We start from the raw sequence: 25,472 nt of genomic DNA on the forward strand, positions 1-25,472 counted from the left end.
ATGGGTTTTATCATTTATTAGTTTCTGCTAATTACTACACCCACTCTCCCCAGGCAGCTTGTAAACTGATTTTGATAGGGGTTCTTTGCCACTAGAGGGCGCTCATTCTGTAAGATAGCCACCCTCTTCCCATAATAATTTCCCTCCAGATTTATGATACCAAATTCGATATTTGTCTGATTCAGATAATATCTAAAAAACGAATTATTGCAAGTAATTGGCAGAAACTAGTAAAACTTGGATTGTTCAGTTTTTTTAATACGCAAGAGCACCACAAGTGTCAGGATACAATAATTCATTTTAATACTTCATAAAAGGGCGCCATCAGTGTTAGGATATTGAAACACATTTTACTAAAAAAATTTGTAATCATCTAGTGTTGGTGAAACAAACATAATCTGAATGGGAAATAACACATTTTTATACTGCTTTTTAGATACACTACCTTTTTTGCAGGCAAAATTTTTTTAGAAAATACTGTAACAGCAAAGTGACTGGGAAATTGGTATTTTATTTCTGAGCTTCTGTTATTAGGCCAAAGTACCTAACATTGTACATGCAGTTAGGCAACCATATTGATGAGGGGAGAATTTGAGCAAATAACATGAGTGCTCCTATTCAGCAATAACTGCATTTGTATCATCCACAAAAAATCAGAAATACATTTTGACTGGTACATCAGAAATGAACTACATATTACTTTGATTATATTATTTGTAATTATTACAAATTTATTATCACACATACCAGAAATAAGATGAAGAGAATACATCAGAATTAGACAACAAAAAAACAGGTTAGGAACTGCTGAAAAAAACAAAACAATGCACGTAGACAGAAATTTATGAAAACAAAACTCAAATGATCATATCTCAATTTGGTTTGAAAAATAGAACTTTACAGAATCTCATTAAATTTAGTACAACAAATTTGAGAGAGGAAACATAAGTGTGAGGAGGTAGGTATGGAAAAGAAACTGAATTCAGCATTGGTATGTTTGCATTAGGATGTAAAAGGTGTAAACAGAAAGATAAATAAATTAAAGTTCTTTGGTCTATACTATGAGGTAAAAACATAACTGAGATACAATGTTAAAACTAAACAAAAATTACTTTAAAGATGCAATACAGACAAGAACGTGTAGCATTATTTGTTGTTACTGTATATTGATAGACTGGACTATGATTTATCACAAACTGAAAACATTGTTTTTGTAGAACATGCTTGAGTACTGATTCGATGAAACGATTTTCTTCGATGAAATTGTCTAATATGCACGTGCACTGATTGTTTTGGTACGTACAATAACAATCACTGCAAGTGCATAAAAATGGTTTTGTGTTCTGCAAACGCCACAGTTTTAGTTTATATAAATCACAATCGACTTGGTCTACAGCATGGAGTATCTAACAATAATATCTAAAATGTTTTAAATGACATGTTTTTGTCCATATTACATCTTTAGTTCATTAAACACGAGCAACTACTTTAAAATGTTTTTAATAATAATTTGACTTATCCTGCAACAATGAAGGTGACATTTTCAGAATAGCTTGTATGTTTTATTAGATCATTACTGCTAATGGATGTAGTTTTGGGTTTCCTGGTTGCTATGTTACTGAGAATGCTTGTGTCAATTATGTGATACAAATGGTGGTTGAATTTCAGAATTTCATGGCTGGCTTTCCTCAGTCTTGGAACATTACACCAGATTACATCAAATCAACAGAAATCTCTCACACACGTGAGATTGGGACGCAAAACCCTATAAGGGATCTCACGCATTTTTCTTTTTCACGTGAGAACGCACTAAAAAAACAATCATTCTCACGCACGTGAGATTGGGTTCTAACGCAATGTTGCTTTTTCACACGAGAACGCACTAAAAAAACAACCATTCTCACGCACCTGAGATTGGGACGCAAAACCCTATAAGGGATCTCACGCATTTTTCACGTGAGAACGCACTTAGAAAACATCATTCTCACGCACTTTCTGTTCACGTGAGAACGCACTTAAAAAAACATCATTCTCGCGCATTTTCTGTTTACGTGAGAACACACTAGAAACAACCATTCTCACGCATGTTCACACATTTATCTTTGTCACCCTTGAAGTGTACTGTGTTACGTGAGAACACACGTAAAAACACCCATTCACACGCGCACACGTGAGTTTGGCCGATTTCCAGTCTAACTCACATACGTGAGAATTACGTGAACTTAGTCATTTTTTGACATTTTAAATACCAGACCAGGACCATAATAATATCAGTTCCATATCACACATAGTAACATAGCAACTAAAAACTCCACAAAAATATACAGAGAAGCCAAATAAATAAATATAATAAATGAACCTGTAATAAAATTAGAAAAAGCAAATTAAAAATAATACGGGTACTGAAAATTGTTATATTATTGTAATGCTGATATGGTATAGATGCTCGATTGTCACTTAGGTATTTGTAAGGTATTGTAGAATACTTTATTTTCGCTGGAATTAATTTTCGCGGAAAAGGCTTTTCGGGCATATTGTATGGAATTTATTTTCACTGATTTTTAATGAGTTTAATGTGAAATATAGAAAAAAAAAGTATATTCGCTGGATTTTATTTTCACGAAATCATTCCTTCAGCGAAAATGGCGAAAATAAATTTCAATCGAAAATAAAGTATTCTACAGTATGGGTCACATTAAATGATTCCTGGGTAGTTTCCTGTTACCATTGTATAGCTTTGCTTTTGAAACAAATAATCAACCTAAAGCACAGTACATTTATGCTCACTGAAGACCACACAGACTGAAATTATCCAGTTTTAAGCCTCATACTAATATTCTCAGCACTGGTCTGTGGGTCAAGCGCTTCTGTCAATGTTTTGAAAGTACGCATATTATAACAATACTAAACTGGCAGCACTACAGCTCCCTTTGGATCAAAAGATGGGCAGGTAATCAGCGTTACTGTTGAGCCCTCATACATGTATGTGTTGGTAAGAGGAAGACAATACATCAATGATGGACAAAGTTTAAAGCTTCAATAACAACAATATGGCAGTTACGAGTATACATATTCGTTTTCCGTTGTTATTTCAAAGGTTTTACTATGGAGCTATAAACAAGAGCTCCATGGTTTTACCATGCAGCATCACTAGTCTCCACTGATCACTTTTGCCTACAAGGAGGTTGTTCAATTGCTGTAACTTTTCAAAAAGGAAAATGATATCGTGTAACCCAGCATTCAATTAATTAGACCAAATATTTAAAATATAGTCGGTGATAAGTTGCCGAACTAATTTTCATAAACAATTAATAAAGATAAAGACAAATAATAGATAATAGATAAAATAAATAGGGTTAAATGTAGAAATATTAAAAGTTACTACTATACTATATAATATATACTGCTGATAGTTTTTGCATATTATTTTTACATGCTTTTTAAAAAAAAAAAAAAATCTTTCCTGCTGAAAAATAACAAGATTATTTGTACATTTAAATTACAAAATACATTGACAATGTAATTCTTTCATCAGCGATATTGATGGTGTCATTAGGTGAAGTAATAATAGCACACAAATAATGATTATTGGTTAAAATGTAAAGTCTCTTGAATTTTGTTTGGGTTTTCACCAAAAAGGAACAGTATCTGAACACTGATGAACAAAATTTGAAAATAATAATTGAACTTTATGTTAAACCCACAATAAAAACCATAAATTAATATATTAAGGAAATGCAGAACTTTAAACGAAAAATTGATAAAATTTGTTTTGCACCCCCAGCTCAGAAAAATTAAATCTCTCTGTAAAACTGTCTGCTTTGCACATTTATACCATAAAGTGAACATGTCATGCTCATGCTTAGGCAGTCAACCACCCCTCCATCTCATTTAAACCTGTAAATATTACAAAAGATGGGCTAAACCATTATGAAGAAATGGAAACAGAGGGGGGTGTAACTTATAGTCCATTTATTTATCTGTCATGGATAGAAATATTCCAAACAAATTGCAAGTTTAAATACAATGGTTGGGATCTTGATGTTTAAGAATGGTAGAACGTATTTGTTCACCAGTTCCAATCAAGTTATGATATATACACTGTTAGCCAAGAAACAAGATACACCCAAGTGTTACTATTATAAGTCAATTGATATGACATATTACCAGTACATACATACATACATGCATGTTAGATGGTTCGTGTACTGTCTACCCCTGGCAATATGTGTGTATATTTAATATATTGAGCAATGTAATTCACGAGTTTAGTGACTTGGTGATGCCTGGATTGAATATTTCATTGGTAAATCTAGCATTTTATTTTGCAAACAGAATTTTTTGGCATTTAGGTTAAAAGTAGAGTAAAGTTTCTTGATAAAGCTTAATGCTAGACGCAATACATACTCACAGATTAAGGTGCCACATTTGTTGTGCGAAATGCTTTCAATTTTCATGTAATCAAACAATGTATTTTACATGTGTTATATTTGTTGCATGGGATCTTTGATACTGCGTGACGACTGTGAAGCTTTCAAAAACAGAAACTTCTCATAAAAATGCATAAAAACAGATACTTAATGGCAGTATAAAGTTGATTAGAAGTCAACTTTCATGAAAATAATTCTCATTCTCAGTAACTTCTCCATACCATAACAGTAGTATATTAACAATGAATTGTGTACACTGAAGCTATGATACTCCAGATTCTCTCATCTATACAGCAGTGTTCTCCGATGTATTCCTTAAATGTACATCTACTTGAGTGGAATTGCTTTTACACCATTATATTTCCTTTGCCATAGCCATTTTTTGTCTATATCGCAGTCTCCTTCATTATATTTGGCACTCGACTCCCTTTTGCACTTTTAATAGGCTGCAGATTCTTCGGTGGTGGCCTACTACCATCTTCTTTATCTCCTATTTTTAAATCTGATGCAAGAGCATCTTCCAGGTGTTGGCGTGATGGCGTTGACGGCCTTGATGGCCAATTAGGTTGTCTGATATCAGTTCTTTGATCAGTGTCTATTTTAGAATGCTGACTATACTGCTGTTGCAGGGGTTGTTGCTCGTAAGAGTTTTTACGCTGTATTTGAGTATGGAATTGGGAAGTACTATGTTGGTTTGGTATGTATGGTAGTTGCTTAGTTGAGGGCTGTAAGGGTTGTAATCGGCCACCAGTACCTATGTACATACTCTGTAAAATAGAAGTAAATGCAGTTACACATTCCATGGAAACAACCGCTGCCTTGTCTTGGTGCTAGGTGACAGTTATGAGTGGTAAATAGTGAAAGTGTGAGCTATGAATAATGCACTTATATAATTAGCTATTGCATGACCTGGCACACCACAAGACTAAGAATGTTTTTTCCATACATGAGTTGAACTGTAACTGTGTTCTTTGACCTGACAAGTCAAGCTGATTATTAACCAATCAGAATATTCAATAGTGCCAACATGTTCAAATTACTCATTAGCATATGTTAATGAAGGTAAACATTGTATTTCTGAATGGATGTCAATGACCACAATAATCTATTTTGCACTATTTTGATTTAGGCACCAAGAAATATTGCCAAAAATGACACTTAAATTTTTATTTACGGTATAATTAATTAAACTCAAAATAAAAATGGACTGACACTCCCTGAGCTAATATGTGGTTTTGATGCTATACATGTTTGTGTCTTGAACAGTAATTATGTTTACAAGTAACAGACAGGCCTGTTGGGCCAGCATGTTCTAAAACTTGTCAGCATCCTGTCAAGTTGTAGGTTCCGAGTCTGAGGTTGCCTTAAATTCAACTAAACACAGCCTTTAGGGTGATACCATTCAGGTGCTTGATATGATTCAGGAGTTAGATTACAAGGGTCTTGCCCAAGTTCACCTATCTGAGAAAGACATGTGATTACCTTTTCTGAGGTAGGAGTTTGAGATAATTTGCGTAGTGGTTTAGGTTGTCTATAGTCCATGTTTCTGTCCCATTCCCTTGCGGGTCTAGCTTGGCTTGTACCATAGACTGCCTTCTGTAATGCTAATCTATCGCTCACATCAGGGCCCATCAGGAACTACAAAATAAAGAAAATATAGTTGTAAAAACATCAATCATAAGAAAAGAATCCAAGATACCAAATAAACAGGTTAAAAATTATTAACTTGTTCCCAAAATCACAAAAATATTCACCAAAAATAAAAATAAAAATAAAGTCGCAACATGAAGTAATGTGATTCAAGCAGTGTACTTCCGTAAAGTGCTTGCCTCTCCGGTGGACACAGCCCAAATTAATCACATTTCATACTCACTTGTTGGGCTTTCTTTTTCTTTTTCTTCTTGGCTACTTGGCTCAGCTTCCAATGACTTGATTCAACCTGAATATTACTATCCCTATCTCTCAATTCTGTATTTGGTCTCCACGGAGCATTTTGGTCCTGAGCATTAACCCACGTTGTACTACCACTGTTGTATTTTCCATAGCCAGTCTGTGTCATGTGTACTGGCGTTTGCGTCATCAGTATACTGGAAGACTCTTTTTGTATTGTGAAATCTGGAAATACCAAAACAATTATGAAATCAAAATGCAACTTGACATGCAAGTAGACAAACAGCACCCTCTGTAGGCAACATGAAAAAGGTATTCACACTAAAGAGCGCCCTCTTTTGGCAGATTAATATTTTAACCACTTATACGTGAACATGTATTCATAATATAAAAGGCATCACTATAGCAAACAGATCTACATGGCAGTGATGAGATTGGAACATGGAATTCTATACTTTTAGCACATTGTTTTTTTTATCATCATATAAGTGTTTCAGAGTTGATGTTTTCTAGTTTTTAAAATGTTGGTTTGTTTATTGTTCTGTTCTGATTCTCAATTTGATTTTACACTCAATTTTGACAGATAAAATAGAATAGAAGCTTGTGAAGAACTGGAAACAGTAGTAATCAACTACACATTATTATGGATGTCAAATAAAATACAAGTCACCCATAATACATGTGAATTGATTACACTGTAAGTAATAAAAAAATATGTATATTTGGTACACAGGTTGATGCTCACTGTAGACTAGGAAAAGGCTCTATACTGTTATAGTCTGTGATGCCAACTGCTGTGCTAACTTCCAGTGTATGACCACCATGATTATAGACATTTGCATGTTTATTTAGATACAGTTTGCTACATTTATGGAATATATTAAGCAGCATTTTTAAAACCTTTATTGAACACAACACACTTTAATTATTAATTTAAATATTAATATTAATAGAAGAACAAAGGTTTGTACTGAAAATTATTAACACCAATAAATGAGTACATAGATGTGTAGAACCCTTGCTTACCTGGACCTGGTGTTTGCGCTGGGGTGATAGCCCTACCATGAATGTCTGTCAGTAATGTAAAATGGATGAAAGAAGAGAAAGAATAAAGTGTTGATACATGTGCTATAACAGAGAGATGAACATGTATTGAATGAATGAAGAAAATAACAACACCCAAAGTTAGCAATCTAGTCTAGTATTTATTGGTTGTATATACAACTGGATATTGTTGTGATTTCAAAGATGAATAGTTTATGCTGTTCATGTTATTACTTTCTATAAAAATACACTAAATATGTAGTCATGTGACCAAGAAGACATCACTACATTACAGTAAGTTAAACTTTTATCATGTTCTTATTCCAGGAGTTTCACAAATGTATTTAATAACAGGCCATCATCCTATAACAGATCAAAATAAAATAAAAAGGCTTTTGGCAGTGCAAAGCGCTACAGCGAGACAGACGTAGGCGGTCGAGGGCCAGAAAGTAGATGGCCAATATGGGCTTGTAGCAGGCAGGCCATATGGCCGGAGACTGGCTCTTAACGAAACCCCTGCTATTCCATGTAAAAATACACCAAATATGTTTGTTTTTTTTGTAAATTTGGTTCTATTAATTTGTGTCTAGGTTTACTACATAACTTTTCTTTAATAAGTATAATAACATTTATCACAGTAATTTCTTACCAAATCTTAGCAAATAGCAGATAGAGAATGTAGTGAAATGGTAGAAGAGGTTGAGGAAGGGTTGACACATATGCCAGGCTTTAATACAGAAAGTCTATATAGACATATACCGTATATGTTTACTCCAGTATGCTTGTTATAGGAATATAGTACATCAACACAAATGTACACATAATGATAATGAAATAATCAAGATAAATGACTCTCACAGAGCACGATAAGCCATATGTCTCCATGAAGTCTGTGTTTATTTGGCTCACTAATTTGAGGAAGTTGAATTAAAGCCATTTAAAGTTAACATCCATCATGATAAAATACAACAGCCAGCCAAATTAGATTGGTTCAATAAACAAGTTATGGTATTCATATACAATGTTTTGGTTTGGTACAAACTTTGAACAAAATGCTTCATCAGAAAATTTGCAGAGACACAAAAATAAAACAAAATGATGTGCATCAGTTTCACCATCTGTGATCTTCATACTAAGAATATTAAGTATGAGTTCTATGTGATATAGTGGCGTTCAATATGGGTTTCACATAGGCACTCATGTTCGATATGGGTCCCATGATACATATACACCACAGGTAAAATACATTGTTTATTTACACCAAATTTGAATGCATGCTGCATTGTGACCACTACCCTTCAACTAACATTAGGCAGAGTAATTTAGGCTGTGAGAATTAAAGTAAATATATAAACATATAATTATAGCATAGGCGTACCATTATACTGACTTTTAGCTCGTTTCTCTCTTGGTAATGTAGCAATCTGTCCAGGTCCTATACCATACATGACCTTTTCTGCATAGGTTTGTTTATCTGTATGTAGCCCTCTATCACGTTCCCTGTCTTTGTAGTACTTATCTTTCATTTTCATACTTGAATCTTCTTTTGGAGTCTATCAAATGTGAAAGTAATGACACCGAGTTGATAAGGAGCAATAGGGCATAGAGTTCCACTTAAAATGCAGAAATGATTGTTGGATAGGTCATTTTGGTGAAAAAATCATGTATTTATGTTATTTTTGTTTTTTCATTCACTTCAAAGATCAATATTTCTATTTTCTTGGTGACATGGACTGAAACAAATTCATAAATTGTATTTATTCTCTTGAAAGAGCACCACCCATAAGCACACAAAAACATTAAATTTATTGTAAAGTGAATCATCAAAACATTTTATTTTGACCATGGACACACATCTGTAATTTACTAATTGAGTTATTAAAATGAATTGTATTATTATTAATAAATCTTGACAACAAATTGTCATTCAACAGGTAGATATGCGGCTGAAAATCACATACATACTTAATATTCAGTTGTAGTGTGTCTTTTAATGCTCTAAATTTGAATCTACTTAGTCGTATAAACCTTATACGGTAGTAAAGAGTTACAGTCTGCTGCTCTTCAATGTGCGCAGCATTACAGAGACATGAAAATATTTATGTCCAAAATAGGTCTCATTTCAATAATTTCAGTATTAAAACAGATTTATCTGTGTTTCTATATTCAAGATGTGCTTCTAATCAGTTTACTGGGGTAATATAATTATTTAAGCATTTATCAAAATTTAATATGTTGACTATTGGTACTGTGACTTCAAATCATGTCTTTGTAATCATTGGAATTAGGGAAGAAAACATTAAAATATTGAGGCTAACAGCTACAAATCCCAAGCTGATAAGATTACAGCACAATATAAGCAGTAAGCTTTGATGAATTCCACTATAACTGCGATATACTGAGAGAAAAATCACATTATGTGTATTTTTGCGTCCATTAATGAAAAGATACTGACTGAAGATTAGAAGTAGATTAAAGATTACCTACCATTTCAGAGTCGTGAATTTCACTTCTTAAACCCTGTGCTACTGGCAGTTTTGTTCTTTGCTGAATTTCAATATTGTCTTTACTTTTCTTTTTGAATACACTGGATTTCACCCGCCTAACATCCGTCTCCATTGGAGCCCCAGCCATGAACTAGAATGAAAGCATTGTGACGATATTAATGCCTTACACAATACATAATCCATCATATATAGCGATGAAACCTATAATCATTCCATGACAAGAAATAAAAAAATACAAATATGTCACATATTATTCAAGGTAGAAGCTGACTTATAATGAACTAATCCTAAATTTGTTCAAATGTATTACTGTTGTACACTGATCTAACAAGAATTTTTCCATGAAACAAGTTGGATCACCAAACAACGGGTATACAACCTTTTCTCAGTTCTAGAACCATTTTGTCATTGTTTGACATTTCTTAATATCTCAAAATCGTCTCAAGCAGTTTATTGATCTACTGAAAATAAAACTAAGTAACCATAAAACATCGAAGCGTGTAAACTATGGGCATCGATTTATTATTTCACTATGGAGTTGAGCATGATTCAAGATGGTGCCATACACAACTTGTGTTGCCACTGATCAAGAGGGAAAGAAACTGATCTGTCATTAACATATTCAAATGAGCTATGGTAGTTTGATCACGTTGGCACTGACTATCTCACATTCTGATTGGTTAATTAGTGACTTGGCCTGATGGCTATCGCATCACATCAAGCGTTTACAAAAGACCTAAAACATTTGCTTACAATAAAAACTAAGCTGAATTTTACTTGCATTTCATAACAATCCAACAAATTTTACGGTAATACACACATTTAAAAAAACATTGAAAAAATATTCAAACATATCGACCACTTCGGAAACATATTTTCTATATTTATTCAATCAATTCGGCCACCCCAAAAATATTTATTTTAACATGGCCGAATTGATTGAGTTTTTACGGCATATATAGAGACACTTCCGATACTACATATTTTGGAATTTTGCAAGCAAGGCTAAAAAGCACACACAGGCTTCCCTCAGAAGTATTCTGAATAAATAAATGTCTGTAGATGCAATTTCACAAACCACAAGCAGTTTGATTATGGAAACATCACTAAGTTAAACTGAAGAAGAGTATAGGAAACTGCATAATTACAAGTTATTAATGGTATATTACCTTAACATTCCTCCTGTCTGGTGGTGGACTGCCAGCATGTTTACTCCTGGTATCAGCACATTCTATATTCTCAATATCATCATTCATATGTGAATTTATATCACTGTCTCTAGGTGATGTGCTATCACCTTGTGGAAATTTCCTCCCAACTCTATCAGTCATAAACTCAGTTTCAACTGAATGCTGTCTAGGCACTATTTCAATTGTAGTTCTTGAGGGGGCACGTTTCCTATCATCTATATGTTTACTATAATGACTGTTTTCCATGCCACTCTCTGCACCATCAGAAAAGTTTACTCCATAGTATTTGACCTCTGGGAAGTTATTCCCATACTGCTTTGCGTCTGAAGTCCAATAATGTTTGGTATCAGAATTCCCATGCTTTGTGCTGTTTGAGTTCACATCATATTGTTTATTATCAACGCTACACACCGATAAATGTTTATCACTTTTACTATATTTTATAAACGGCGTATGTTTTCCTGACTGCGTATATTCCTGTGGGATAGTGCCATTGGCAGACATATCCACTAACTGTCCATTGTCTCCATTCATCATTTCATGCATCGGAGGTCCAGTAGGTGGTCTCGGAAATCCAGATCTTGGTGTACTACTCTCACTCCTAGTGATAAACGACAAGTTACCATGACTACAGACATCACATATACATGTGTAATGAGTTAAATGTACCCCCCAACAGAGCTGAACAAAATCCCACTAACTTATTAATGATTATTAAACTTAATAGGTAATAGAATCACTGATTACACAGCAAAACAATAGAAATGGAAAACAGAGTAAGCCAACAAAAGAAATACTGAAGTTATATATAATGAAAATCAAGCTAATATAAATATAGTTAGCATGATCACCAGGAAGTATGCTGACATTATCAATAAAATGGAAAGTAATCACCACCAAAATACGCATTATAATATATTCAGATGAATTAAGCACACAGAAATACATGATGCTGAAATAATGAAATTCATTGTAAGTATCGGTAACCCTCAAACTCAGGAAGCTGTAATGGTCTTGTAGATTACATGTATTTCTAATATTAATCATATTTTTGTGGAAATACAGTTTTTAAGATTTTTTTAGTTACTGTATTCACACTATTATGGCTAAAATAAGTCACATTTTAATGATATAGCATACAATAAATGCAATCTTCTGCAATACAATACTGAATTTTCTAAAATGATGAGAAAATATGAGCGAAACTGAAAATCTGATGGTATTGCAATTGTAAATAGATAGCCATGGCGTATAGAAATTCAAAAAAAAAATACTCACTTAGAATCGACCACTGATGCAGCATGTTTCCTTACAGATTTCATCATTGCAGCTCCTCCACGACATATAAGCCTCTCAGTTTCAAACGCTTTATGATCTAAACATTGTTGTATTGTAAACCTCTCTGACGGATCCATCCTCAAAGTATTCTGCACAACAAAACAAAATGTTAATACGAGTTTAAATGCACATTTGATTCTGGACCGTCTGGCTAACACGTCACCAGTAATAATAACTTTAATGCCTCCTTTATTTTAATATTGGGTTAATAATTGTACATTTGGTTATAGCGAAAAGTGATACTTTGTGAAGTAACAATGGTAAATATATTTGGATTTGGTTACAGCAAAGCATGCCACATTCACCAGCAATGGATAAGCCTAATTCTGATAAAATGACGACAGACCCCCACAGAAAGGTAAATTAAACAAAACACTTCTCATATACAGTGTCTGTTACAGTAGCATATTTTTACATAAAACGATAAAATGATTTTTCATAATGCTATCTACTTCTTGTTTGCAATGTCAACAAGATGACAATTGGTAAAGTAAAACAAAGTATCAGCATCAGTTAAAACTAAAAACAAGCCTAGTGGATGACATTTACTTTGGAAACTGATGGTGGTCAAAAAGCTGACATTGTTCAAATATTACCCAATGACATTTGTAACCATATCTGGCTGTGTATAAATTTTTGTATTCATAAATAATTAGTAAAAATGTAACACTACATCATAAATACCTAAATGTATACCAGATATATTAAAAATTTATCTACAAACTTCACATATATACTTACTTTCATGAAATCCAACACAACAGCATTCAAGACACCAAAGTATTTTCTTTCTAAAGTCTGAAAATTACTGACATCTGGAAACTGAAAGAGAGTACGTTGACAGATTAAGAGACAAACAAACCAAAAATTCTCATATTTCGAAAAAGTAATTTAGTTATTAATTTTATAATTCAGCATGATGATTAACTTTCTAATTTGAATTTGTAAAATAATAACCAAGCAAGCCAAACAAGGATAATTTTTAATTTGCCCTGGGTTAATATTAGCGTGAATCAGCTATTTTGGTTTCCAACAAAACCTAAAAGAAGTTCATTAATAATGATTACAGTCATCAATCACAAGCAAACACATATACACATATTTTTATTATTCACCTGTTTAGATAACAGAATGGTTGTCATGGATACTACAGATAATCTGCAAACATGAAATGCATTAATTTCTGATGATTTATTGTTGGAAACAGGCTGAAGTGTTTATAACCTCACACTGACTGTCGTTATCTACAATCCACTGTATTTTGAGTAGTTCTTTACATTTATTGATGGCTCTCCTCTCCATTAGGGCAAGGAATGTGATATACACATGTACAGGTGCTAATTTAATATTCAGTTTTGAAGACAGTGATGTGCACTTTAATCTCCAGTACATGTTTAGGCTTCTAAAATAGCAATAATATTCTAATCATAATGCATGCTGTCAAGAAATCTCCTTTTTGGGACATTTTAAAACATGTATACAGTACTTTAAGTGCATATATTAACATACTGGATAGAGGCATGTCAATAGTCAAAATAAATGGTGTATTATACATCTGTCACAGTAACACCATAAGTTACAGCGTGTTGTAATTTTGCAGTATTGCACTGGGTATTTTCATCCTACCATATTAGGAAATGGGAATTCCAAATATGGAATGATTACATGCGTAAGCATTCTCTAATAATAAAAACAAATATGACAGCCCCAAAGGTTTGACCAGACCCCATACAAAAAGGTTTGTACAATCTGTTCTTAACTTTTTCAATTTCGGCATTCCCATTATGTATCCTTGGGAGGAAAAGATGTATAATAATAAGATTATCATTATTAGACAGTATGCAGTCCCATCGACCTCCACTGGGACTCGGTCGATACTCTTACTGTACTGTCTTCGTGCATACATCCTCATAATAACCTCATACTATAAGCATCCTGCATACAATTTTAGGTTTATATGTGTAAATATTTGGGATGTAATTCTAATAGTAAAGTGCTTCTAATAGTTCAAAGTAAATTTGTGAGAATCTCAAAAATGAGGTAGTAATAATCTTAACAAATTGTTTTTTTAAAATACAAATTCATAAACTATTACAATGTAGTTTACAATGTGTTAAATAACTTGTACACAAATTAGACATTTTATACAAAAAAGGTTTTTCTATCAGAGATTTTCCCTTCTGCTGCTATGTAGCAGTTTCTACAAAATGAGACGATCTAGACAAGCCCTGCTGGGCTTCATATATCAAATACAGATTATATATCTTACTAACATAGCGGTATATCCAGTGGTTTATTTTAACTCATTATGCACATTTTCAAGACTACCCTTTGAGCATCAACCTTTGTCACCAGTCATACAATAAAACCATATTTTTGTTTTTCTTATTGTTAATAATAAGAAAACATTTAATCCCAAATTATCAAAAAAATACCCAGAAATAGGCAAAATATTGCATCAACATAAAATACTACGTGGTTGGGCTGAGTTATTAAAAGGGTACCATATGCTCGTCATATTGCTGCCACAAACATCACAAAATCACTTTGAAAAGAATGAGTATATACCTTCTGTTACCATCATGTATACGCAAATTACTTTACTATATTAAACAGACGCCTGGTAAAAAAATACACTGGACTTTCAACCAACAGAAATATACCTAATCAATAACCATATGTCAGATGAATCACCACTATCATGATAGTGCAAGTCATAGCAAATATAGATATAGACCTTTTCAAATTACAGACGCTTATAATACCAGAACATTTTTTTTTAAATGACCTTTCTCAGAGAGTAGTTGTACATGCATATAGCCATATAATTAAAAATACAAACAGCAAAAACGCCAAGGAAAAGACGGTTTCAATATGTGACTTACTTTAAGACCTGAGAACCTTGGATTATTTCTAAACATGTCCATCTGATCTGGAGGAAGTGGTCCCATCACTTTCTGTATTGTATATAACTGATCAATTTCACTCTCACCAGGAAACAGTGGTTGGCCATCACTGAGTTCACCAAGAATGCATCCTATTGACCAGATGTCAACAGGTTTACCATACGCAGAACTAAAACAATCAGATATTAGATTATCAGACACTAAAGTGATATTCTTGGATAATTACCGGTAGTTTGTTATATATACAGCTAGTACATGTGTGGATTCTTGCATGTAGTATGTGTAACATGTGTAAACTAGCCCTGATGTGATTTCAACATTTTGAGGTCATCTTGAGTGAAACTGCACATATAAAAACATATACACAGGACCTGCAGGCATCACGATACAAAGCGATTTCAGAATTTTGAGGTCAACTACAGTACACATTAAACTGCACATATGAAAGAATATACACAGAAGACGCCCTGCCACTTAAAGCAAAAGGATGTAAGTTTGGTACAAAATCAATAGGAAACATTGTTGCTGACATATACATATATCATCCAATAATAGCGTCTTTTGCCTTTTCCAAAGGATATTTTGTGTTTACAATATTTATTTATTTGAAGACTTAAAGCATTTGATGAGCAATAAAAGTCTGTTATTGCTCCATACTGCAAAATCAGTATTCACAATTTAATAGATGCATATTTTCCATAGTTTTTATTATCACTTGAGAAATGTCCCTGTTTTAATGTAGATATTCCATAGGTGATAAGATAAGCTAGCCCACTTACCCAAGTAATAACTCTGGTGACCTGTACCACCTTGTTGCAACATAGTCAGTGTAATTTGCATTGCCACTACCAGTCAGATTCCTTGCAAAACCTGCAAAATTAGTTAAAATTAACAAATATATTAATATTCTACATACACATGATGCTAGCCAGATTATAGTATTATGGTATATCCATGTACTATATAAAAGATGGGGTTTGAGTGATTTTTTTTAATTTTGATTATTTTCATTTCTTTTCCTTTTCGCCCTCAGATTTCTCATCAATACAGCGATAATACGATAATACAGCTGTGCAGTTGAGTATCAATATTGATTAAAATTCAGCATTTTTTAAATCCCACTACACAAACATTAGGTGTGTATTGCTTTGTGAGCATGGCATGCTGTACACAGCCGGAGTCATGGAATACATGCATAAATTTGAATAAAAGGTGGTAAACCACCTCCGCAGCGATGCACCGCTAGTTTGATTTCCTACTCTAGGAGTTGCGACTAAAAAATAGAATTCAATAAAAATGCACATTCCTAATTCCTTCTAATGGAGGAAATTCTGGAAACAAGAAGTCAATTGCACTTGCTAGGTTATGCAATAAGTGCCACTACAACCATATACTAAATTGGACAGCGTGAAAGTAGACAAATAAATGCTCCATTGAATCTTCAAGAATCTGTTTCCTTTTTGAACATAAAAAAAGGGAGGTGCAGTGAAAAATATTTATTTCTCATGCAATATGGAGTAAATGTGAAATGTAACTAGGTTAAGCCTAATGAGATCTAGAAATGTCACTGGATAAAATATATGCATTGTATTCATTGGGCAAAAACAAAATACATGCTGTGGTGTAAAATATTTATTCCTTGTACAAAATGTAGGCTGCAAAGCAGTAAATTTAACTGAAATGTAACTAGGTTAATGAGATCTAGAAAAGTCACTGAATAAACAATGTTACAACAGTCACACATGAATCAAATCATACACAAATTAGGCTACATTGAATTGACATTCAGGTGAGAGTGATGAGCAAAATCATTAATAAGTATCAGGTTTCCACAAGAATTAACTATTCACTCATTATTGTCTTTTTTGATAAGTGATAGAATTATGCAAATATTTATTATATGAGGAACTCCACAAAACAAAATTAGTAAGCTGCCTTCTTACATATCAGGTTTTGTGAATTCCAATTATTGAAAAGAAAATCAACCATAACCATAAGCAGAACCACAGGGTCTCACCACATTTTGGTATCTGAGAAAATTATATATTATTTTTATTAAAGCTTTCGCACACTTGATATTTGGATATAAGCAATTAGTTCAATACCCAATGCATATATTTATCAAAATACATTTCAATACTCAAGGACTTAAAGTGGCAAGAGAGTGTACTAGAAACAGAGTTTAAATAATTCAGTTGTAAGAGTGACAGTTTGCTTTATTACTTTTAACAAAAAGTCAAAAAGATCACTGGCAATCGGAAAGCGTACAGTGTAGCTACAACCCTTGATGTATTTTCCTGGAATCATGAACATTTGGTTCAACAGATGTGTCAATCATAATTAATCACATCATTACAGTTGGGCTAGCACTGGCCCCATGGGAGCTGATACAAGTTTACTGCAAGTATCGATATAATGCAACTTGATCAATTTGCAATTATAATTTATAAGTTCTGTTTCATTAATCACTAGAATAATGAATAATATATCTTGCAATAAAATATCTTCATTATTCTACAAGTACATTATTTTTGTTAATACTGTAAACAGGGAAAAAATGTGTGAATTTGACAACATTTTGTAGCAATGACATCTCTGAGAGTTGATTTATCATGAAGTCATGATGACTTGCAAGGAATTTAGTCAGCACATGGAAATGCCCCTGAATGGCAAGAATTTTTTGTGGTTTACTGTGCGTACATCATACTGATTGATTCAGTGGATGTAGTAATTTATGTAGAGTATTCTAAATATTAAGATATATCAAATAGTTTTGTATATATTACATAAAGCTCTGTGTGTACATTTACATGTCATGAACTGGCGCTCTATACTCAAGGGAGCATAGAAATGGGTCATCCTTCAATAGTTTTAAAGTAATGAAATTTGATAAATTAATTGACACAAACTTATAAAAAGTGACAGAAATAATTATACATACAATTAATCTGATACACTATGAACAACAGCATATATCCACTATGTCAAATACAAACACCTACTTAGATTTATACCTGCTCTAAAATACTTCAGACATCTACAGACCTCTAACAGCATAAGTTTGACAAGATACTATCACAACATAGCTAATCTATTCTAATTATAAGAATTGATAGACTCATTAAGAAACAGACTGACTAAATTATTCATTATATTTTAATTAAATGTCAATACCGTTCTCAGGATATAGCATTTTTACCAATATGAGACACTAAATAAGTAATGTGAATATCAAAATGTTCAAAATTCAGTAACTGACTGCATTGAAATTACAAAATATAATTTTGTAGTGAACCAAGATTTCACTATAAAAGTGTGTATATATTACTGTGATCCTTTTAACACCATCATTAACATTCTTGATAACCCTGTACAAAATATTTCTGTTTTGACTTTATTTTCACTACATGTATTTTATTTTTATTTATTTTTAATATTTAAATTTTATTCACTTAGACCAAAATTATTTAGTCCTGAAAATTAAGAAGTCATCTTTTGTTACTTGTTACTGAATAAACCGGCTTAATTTTTGAAATTTTTAAAACTAAAAACAAATTGTATAAGACCAATAACCACTCTGAAATTACTTCCATTACATAAAAATGTTGAAAATTGTGGAACCAAGTAGTAGGCAGGAAAGTGAAATGAATACTTACCGAAGTCACATAGCTTGAGGGTTCCATTATTGCTAATTAGAAGATTTTCAGGTTTAATATCTGAAAAGGAAATTATTAATCACCAAGTTCAGTAACTTTAAACTAAGTACACTAAATAATATTTAACAAAGCTTTCAACCAAATTACACTTTATTAATAATGTTTTTTGATTGCTTCTGGGTAGGGGTGGAAGTAGGGAATTTCATTAAATGATATTGAATTTACTACTGCATTAATGATGAAGCGGAACTAACATGTTTTCAATGGTGCAGGAAACAAAGATTGCCAGCGCCTGATAAATCTTTTACAAGCATATGATGTTGAAAGATTCAAAAGCTATTATCGCATTGGATTAAAATGAAAAATTATAATGTAACTAATCTACCATGCGATCTGAATGAATTTCATGTCACATGACGGCGATACTTGATTCCTATTGGATGGGACAATAATCACATGATGTCAGCCATGTTATATGACTGTGTTTAAATTAATTTCTTGCAAATACTCATCATTTCAGAGGAGGATAAAACGTATCATAACTTTATACTACAAATTTGTCAACATTCAGAGTGCAGATGACACAAGTTATGAGTGATCAAAAACAGGAAGATATGGTCATTCATCTCACTTGAGAAATGATGAGTTGTCAGCTACACACACACATCACCCTGTAGTGGTTCACATGGGAATGAAAATATATTGGAGTACATAACATTCTACATTGGATGGGTATACTGTGAGTGGGGTAAAAAATTTATTTATGTAAAAACCTCCTAGAGTGAAAATAAATATTCTTTTGACAGCGAGAAACCCAAGGAATGGAAATTATTGTGCATTTCACCTGTGGTTTAGGTTTGGTAGATGGAGAGTGACATGTTAGCTTTTTATAATTTGCAAATCTGAAAATGACGTCACTTTGCGAGTGAGAATGAAGTAGACATTGGAGAATTAGGCTTGGATTAGGGGGGAAATCAAACTATAAGCACACTATGAATTGAACTGGGACACCAAACAGTTGTACATCTGCTTGAAGGAAATTTGGAAGAGGAAACTATATACATGTATATAATGAACTTCTCACCTCTATGAATGATGTCATTTGAGTGGCACCAGTGTATTGCCTTCACAAGTTGAAAGATGTATGATCTGCAATAAAAAAGAGATTATTAAATTTAATCAAAAATGTATAATCCAATGATTATGTGGTTACAAGTGAAGCACTGTATGATTTGGTTATTGAATATCAACTATTGCATGTGTGTCTATGTGTGTGATAGTAAAGGGCTTAACCCTCTGACCGCTAGATATTTTGCCACCAAAAATTCAGCATAAATCGTTACACATTTTACAAAATTTTCTTTAAATTTCCACATAATTTTGAATCATACAGACAGTATTAAACTAAAATTATTGTATACTTTTTGATAATAACATTTGTCAATTTTTATCAAGATTTCATTCCTGGAACAGACTGTACAGAAAAATGTTAATAATAATAATAATGTTCATAGGCGCTTAACAATATAAAAGAGATAAAGTTATAAACAAACAAAATAAAATCAAAAACTACTGAGTATTAAAAGTCTGTCTAAAAAGATGAGTTCTAAGTTTCTTAAAAATTGTCAATAATGTCTTGAGAGTTTGTAGGGGTAGTTCATTCCATAAGGCAGCATGACAGATGGCTCGATGATCGAAAGATTTGGTATTAGTTTTTAGCACGTTGTTGTGGATGGTGCAACAATTTAACAATGGTGCTGTGCTTAAAGGGTTAATGACAGCACTACTCAGAATGGGCAGCGACAGCTTATTTGGGCAGAGACATATTTATATTTTAGCACAAGTTGGAACCAATTATCAATGGAATACTGTAAAATACTTTATTTTAGTTGGAATTAATTTTCGCTGAAAATTTTTTTTTGGTGTTTTGTATGGAATTTATTTTCACTGATTTTGGATGAGTTGAATGCAAAACATAGGAAAAAGGTATATTCGCTAAGTTTTATTTTCACTGAATCATTCCTTCAGTGAAAATTAATTCCAAGCAAAAATAAAGTATTTTGACTGGTATTGACTGGTATTCACTACAGTAAATGGGCGCCATTTTGAATGAACCGCGAAACAAAATGACATACCAGTAATGTTTTTAAGAATGACATATTGTGGAATTGTATAAATTTAAGCTAAATTTAAGATTACGTCTTCATTTTAACTGAATTCTCATTGATAATGTAAAGGGTAGACTACACCAGCAGTAAAGATTGAGCTCCACCCCCTCCCTCTCTAAATCTAGAACTAAACACCAAAACTCATTGAAATTATATGTTTTTCTTCAAGGTATTAAAGTTTATCAGCAGACTTCTCAACGTAAATTACCCTCAGTATTAACAAACAACCATTAACTGACGTTTTCTACTGCTAATCACATCTTTCAAAAAACATTTTAAGAGCTACAAGATATTTTATGTGGATTTCATGAGGAATTAAGATTAACAGTTGAATCAAAACTTGTATACAAGGCAGAATTTGATACACGTTGAAAACCAACAAATAAGCTACTCTCTGATTGGTCTGACTGTCAGGTGTTAGGGTTGGATAGCCAATTAGACACAATGTTGTAAGTAGCCTCACACTGTTTTGACTTTGAATTTAAACAGGTAGTATGTAATATTCAAACTCCTGTGTGTGGTACAACATGCTATTATGACACACAAACAGTTCTAGAAAGACTGCTGACAAAAGATAAAAATCCTCAGAAAAAGTACTTAAGTCATTGTTATGTCACAGTCCCTCTGTTTTTATACTTTAATATACTGGTACATGTATGACAAATGAAAGGTCAGTATTTTTTGCTCTTTTTTGAACAAGTGCATGGACCTTCTATGCTGTTAACTAAATATCTTGGACTGCCAGACAATTTAACATGTGTTACTTTTTAATGTCTGTGTGGCAAAATGTAAAACAAAATGGCTGCTAGTCTGCCATCTTGCAAATTAAAACTTGCATTAGTATCTAGGGTATATTTCAATCATAGCAACAGGTTTGTTCAGTTTATATGTCACAGATGGTATGGCCTTATACATGTGATGTCATTAAAACTTAACTTCTCCTCCTGGCAACCATCAATCATGATGAAGTTAATTTGTAAGCTACAAGTATCAACAAATTATTTTAGGAAGTATGACTTATTAATATTAAAAAGAATTTAAATAATACACACAAAACAAGTTTTTGGAATATTAATATTGTGCAACAAGTTTCATTCACTGGAACACACTAAAGTTTTGTCAAACATGGTTAATGGGTATGCAAATGAGACACTAATTATGCACAGATTTGGTACAAAACCAGATTGGTCTATATATATTATAGCATAAATGGAGTATCTGTATACCACATTTTATTGGAATTGAGTCATTAAACTTTAAGATCGACCCAAAGCAACAATTCGGTTTCTGAGGATGTATCGAGAAATATGAAGACAATAGGAGGGAAGATAAAAGATTGTTTTTTTTAAAAACACACAAAATATTGGTAGTACAGACAAAATGAAAGACAGAAGCATCTGGTACAACAGACTTAAAAATTACTGTATTTGTTCCATTTTCCAGAAGTGCATAAAAGCCAACATAAACAAAAAAATTGGAATTACAGCATTACAGATAATTAAAACTTCGACCATAGACACACCTCTGTCATTAGATAAGCATATGCGCTACTAATAAAGCAAATACAATCCCCTACTGAAGTATAAGCTGTTGTAGCTGTATACCGAGTGATTGGCAGGATTTTATCACACCCTACACAGGATAATGTTATATTAAATATAGATATGGGCAGCAGATGGTAACACCAATAACCATCATAATACTCCCTAGTAACAGTTCGCATCTGAAATGTTCATTTGCATGTGCATACACGTTACTGAATATGAAATGGCCTCATTTGATAAAAGGAACATGTCAATAACTACAACAATCAGTGAATAATATTATAAAATGAAAGGCAGCAGTGTTGGTTAATCCCATTTGGCAATATTTGCACTGTTGCCGAAACATTCCTTGCAGAATTAATAAATGTTACATTTGAAATGTCAATTAGAATGTTCGGTAGTATCGATGCCAAGTAATACAACTACTACAGAAAGCAAATATTGTCATGTGGTATCACTGCCTCTATTATTCATGTTTACAAATATGATTGATATGTATAAATTTTGTGGAGAAAAAAAATTCAATCCTAAAAAACGAATAAATTTGCAGACAATTTGATTCGAATATATGTCATATGATGTAAATAATTCGACTAATGCGTACATGGTGCAAAGCACTGAAAAAAAAAATTGATTTACTGATACAATTATTTTTTTGGCAACAGCTAGTAACTACTACGAGGATACCGAAAAATTATGCATGAAGACAGTACAGCGACTGACACGCAGCGAGGTCGATGCAACAGCATACTGTCTGAGTGCAAACTTTTCGGTATCCATGTAATAACCTTATTATTATACATCTTTTGCTCCCAAGGATACATCATGGGAATGCCGAAATACAAAAAGTTTAAAACAGATTAAGCGAACTTCTTTGTATGGGGTCAAACCCTGGGGGCTGCCATGTTCCATATTTCGCATTTCCTAATATGGTAAGATGAAAATACGCTGTAAAATACCGCAATAATACTGCATGCTGTAACTAATGGCGTTACAATGAGATATGTATAATAATATTATTTATAGACTGAGAATAACAGTTACATCATGGCCCTCAAAATGTGACTTTTTGGTCATAGCAGCACTTTTGTCATAGAGGGCGGGTGTCATTTCCTTTGAAGGGAAAATGCCAATAAAAAAAAGCTGCTTTTTCCGTTAAAAATTTAGTTTTTATGCCTCATGTGAGTTTATTGTGAAGGGTCAATGATGCCTTACCTGACTTTCTCTGGTGATACACCATTTGGCATTTCTTCAAGAACCTCTAGCATATTCTGATGAAAAAAAAAAAAAAAAATTTAAATTACATACAAAATAGAATTTTGATAATGAATAAATTAATGCCATTCAAACTGAATTGATTACATGAATGAACACCAAACTGCAAAAGCAGGTTTTACAACTTTGATCTGTATAGAAGGAATGAAGTACTGATGGTACTGAACAGTTGAAAAACCAAAAGCTTGTTTACTTTCAGTCCTGCTACATATGCAAGCATTAAATAGGGGTGATTTATACTCTGTGTATGTATAACTTTGCCCTTAAGGTAGAGATGCAGTTTATTTGGCTTGCTTTTTAATTGAGTAATTAGACAATGAAGATGGTATTATATATCCAACATGTTATATATTTTCTGAAAGCTTATTATACAAACTTTGTAAAAATTGTCTTTATTTTAAATATCCAGAATGCGTTTTTGATTTTGGGTCAAAAATATGCTTTTTTGGACAAAAGTGGTTTAAAAAAAATTAGCTTAAAAACTTCAAGTCCATTTGTGGATAAAATTACATCACTGGATACCTTGGTATACTACTAATTCAAATGCGTCCACTCATCTCTCTAACGACTTTCAAAGTCGCACAGCATGACCTCAAAGTTCACTCTTTTCTATTTTTGCATAATTTATATATCCATGTTAATTGCGGACTTGTTATTTTTGTTCCACTCGCCGTAATAAACTGTCCGGACGCATTTTGAAGGGGGAACACCTTGTCAATAATGTGTGAAAATTTCGAGGCAAATGGCCAAAGCGTCTATCGGCTATTTTAATTTAAAACCCAAGAATTCACCAAAAATAGAAGACGAGAAAAAAGCTAATTTGCATATTTGCGCGTTAAACCGGGAATTACTGCTTTGTCATACTTTGTCATACTTTCTAGACTATTGAAATTGAAAGTTGACGTATAGACATAGACATTTTGTGTAAAATCGTTGAACCAGAACAACTGCTCTTGAATATATAAATCAGAAACACGTCATTCATACCAGTGTTTTGATGGGGTCGGTAAAAACACGTGGCAATAGCCAGTAAATGTGACGTCATCTCATGAATTATTAAACAGGGGGCGGTCCTAGGAAGGTGACCTTTTATCACGATCAAAACATCATGGCTTCTCTTCGATGTATTTTCAATAAAAAATCTACGAGTATTTCAGAGCCTATGGTTTACCGTGAAGAGTACAAAGTGGGATATTAAATTATTTATCCTTGATGATTTTTATGTAGTGGTGAGAACCAACTCCAGGAAGCGAACACACAATAATGAATAATCGCGTAATCCTAGAATCGAAACGCGAGGCACAGAAGTTTTGTTCATCCTTTCCAATCCCATTTTTCCCACTGCAACATATTTGTTAAAAGAAATATTTGAATTATGTTCGTTTTTTAAGGAGGCATTTTTTTATTTTTCCCGATTTTGGCAACGCCTTATTCAGGGATTTTCTAAGACAGTCGCAGACAATCAGCGCACGGATGTACGTACAAAAGATGCTGTTGTACTACCGGCGACGGTCGCCTGTAAGG

At 32.9% G+C, this 25,472-nt stretch overlaps 1 protein-coding gene across 3 annotated transcripts in view; it reads right to left on the reverse strand.

Moving 5' to 3' along the window:
• Nucleotides 1–237: 237 nt before the first annotated feature.
• The window catches only part of LOC100378564 (uncharacterized), a 51,448-nt gene continuing 26,213 nt past the window's right edge, over nucleotides 238–25,472 (reverse strand). Inside the window, exons 6-20 of one of the 3 annotated variants that reach the window (XR_014929081.1) lie at nucleotides 23,889–23,944; nucleotides 20,046–20,110; nucleotides 18,962–19,021; nucleotides 16,085–16,175; nucleotides 15,285–15,474; nucleotides 13,141–13,221; nucleotides 12,340–12,488; nucleotides 11,041–11,662; nucleotides 9,852–10,001; nucleotides 8,743–8,917; nucleotides 7,347–7,391; nucleotides 6,304–6,545; nucleotides 5,913–6,068; nucleotides 1,884–5,197; nucleotides 238–1,809 (exon numbers count right to left, since the gene is read on the reverse strand). Coding sequence is in view for 2 of the 3 variants with exons in the window: in XM_085497721.1 (XP_085353847.1) it covers nucleotides 4,817–5,197; nucleotides 5,913–6,068; nucleotides 6,304–6,545; nucleotides 7,347–7,391; nucleotides 8,743–8,917; nucleotides 9,852–10,001; nucleotides 11,041–11,662; nucleotides 12,340–12,488; nucleotides 13,141–13,221; nucleotides 15,285–15,474; nucleotides 16,085–16,175; nucleotides 18,962–19,021; nucleotides 20,046–20,110; nucleotides 23,889–23,944 (2,463 nt within the window). In the remaining variant the exon portion in view is untranslated. Of the gene's footprint in view, nucleotides 5,198–5,912; nucleotides 6,069–6,303; nucleotides 6,546–7,346; nucleotides 7,392–8,742; nucleotides 8,918–9,851; nucleotides 10,002–11,040; nucleotides 11,663–12,339; nucleotides 12,489–13,140; nucleotides 13,222–15,284; nucleotides 15,475–16,084; nucleotides 16,176–18,961; nucleotides 19,022–20,045; nucleotides 20,111–23,888; nucleotides 23,945–25,472 lie in introns of all 3 variants that reach the window. The other 2 variants (XM_085497721.1, XM_085497722.1) reach the window with 2 other exon arrangements.

The sequence above is a fragment of the Saccoglossus kowalevskii genome, chromosome 4 (assembly GCF_978046115.1).
Source record: "Saccoglossus kowalevskii chromosome 4, keSacKowa6.1, whole genome shotgun sequence".
Classification (NCBI taxonomy): Eukaryota; Metazoa; Hemichordata; class Enteropneusta; family Harrimaniidae; genus Saccoglossus; species Saccoglossus kowalevskii.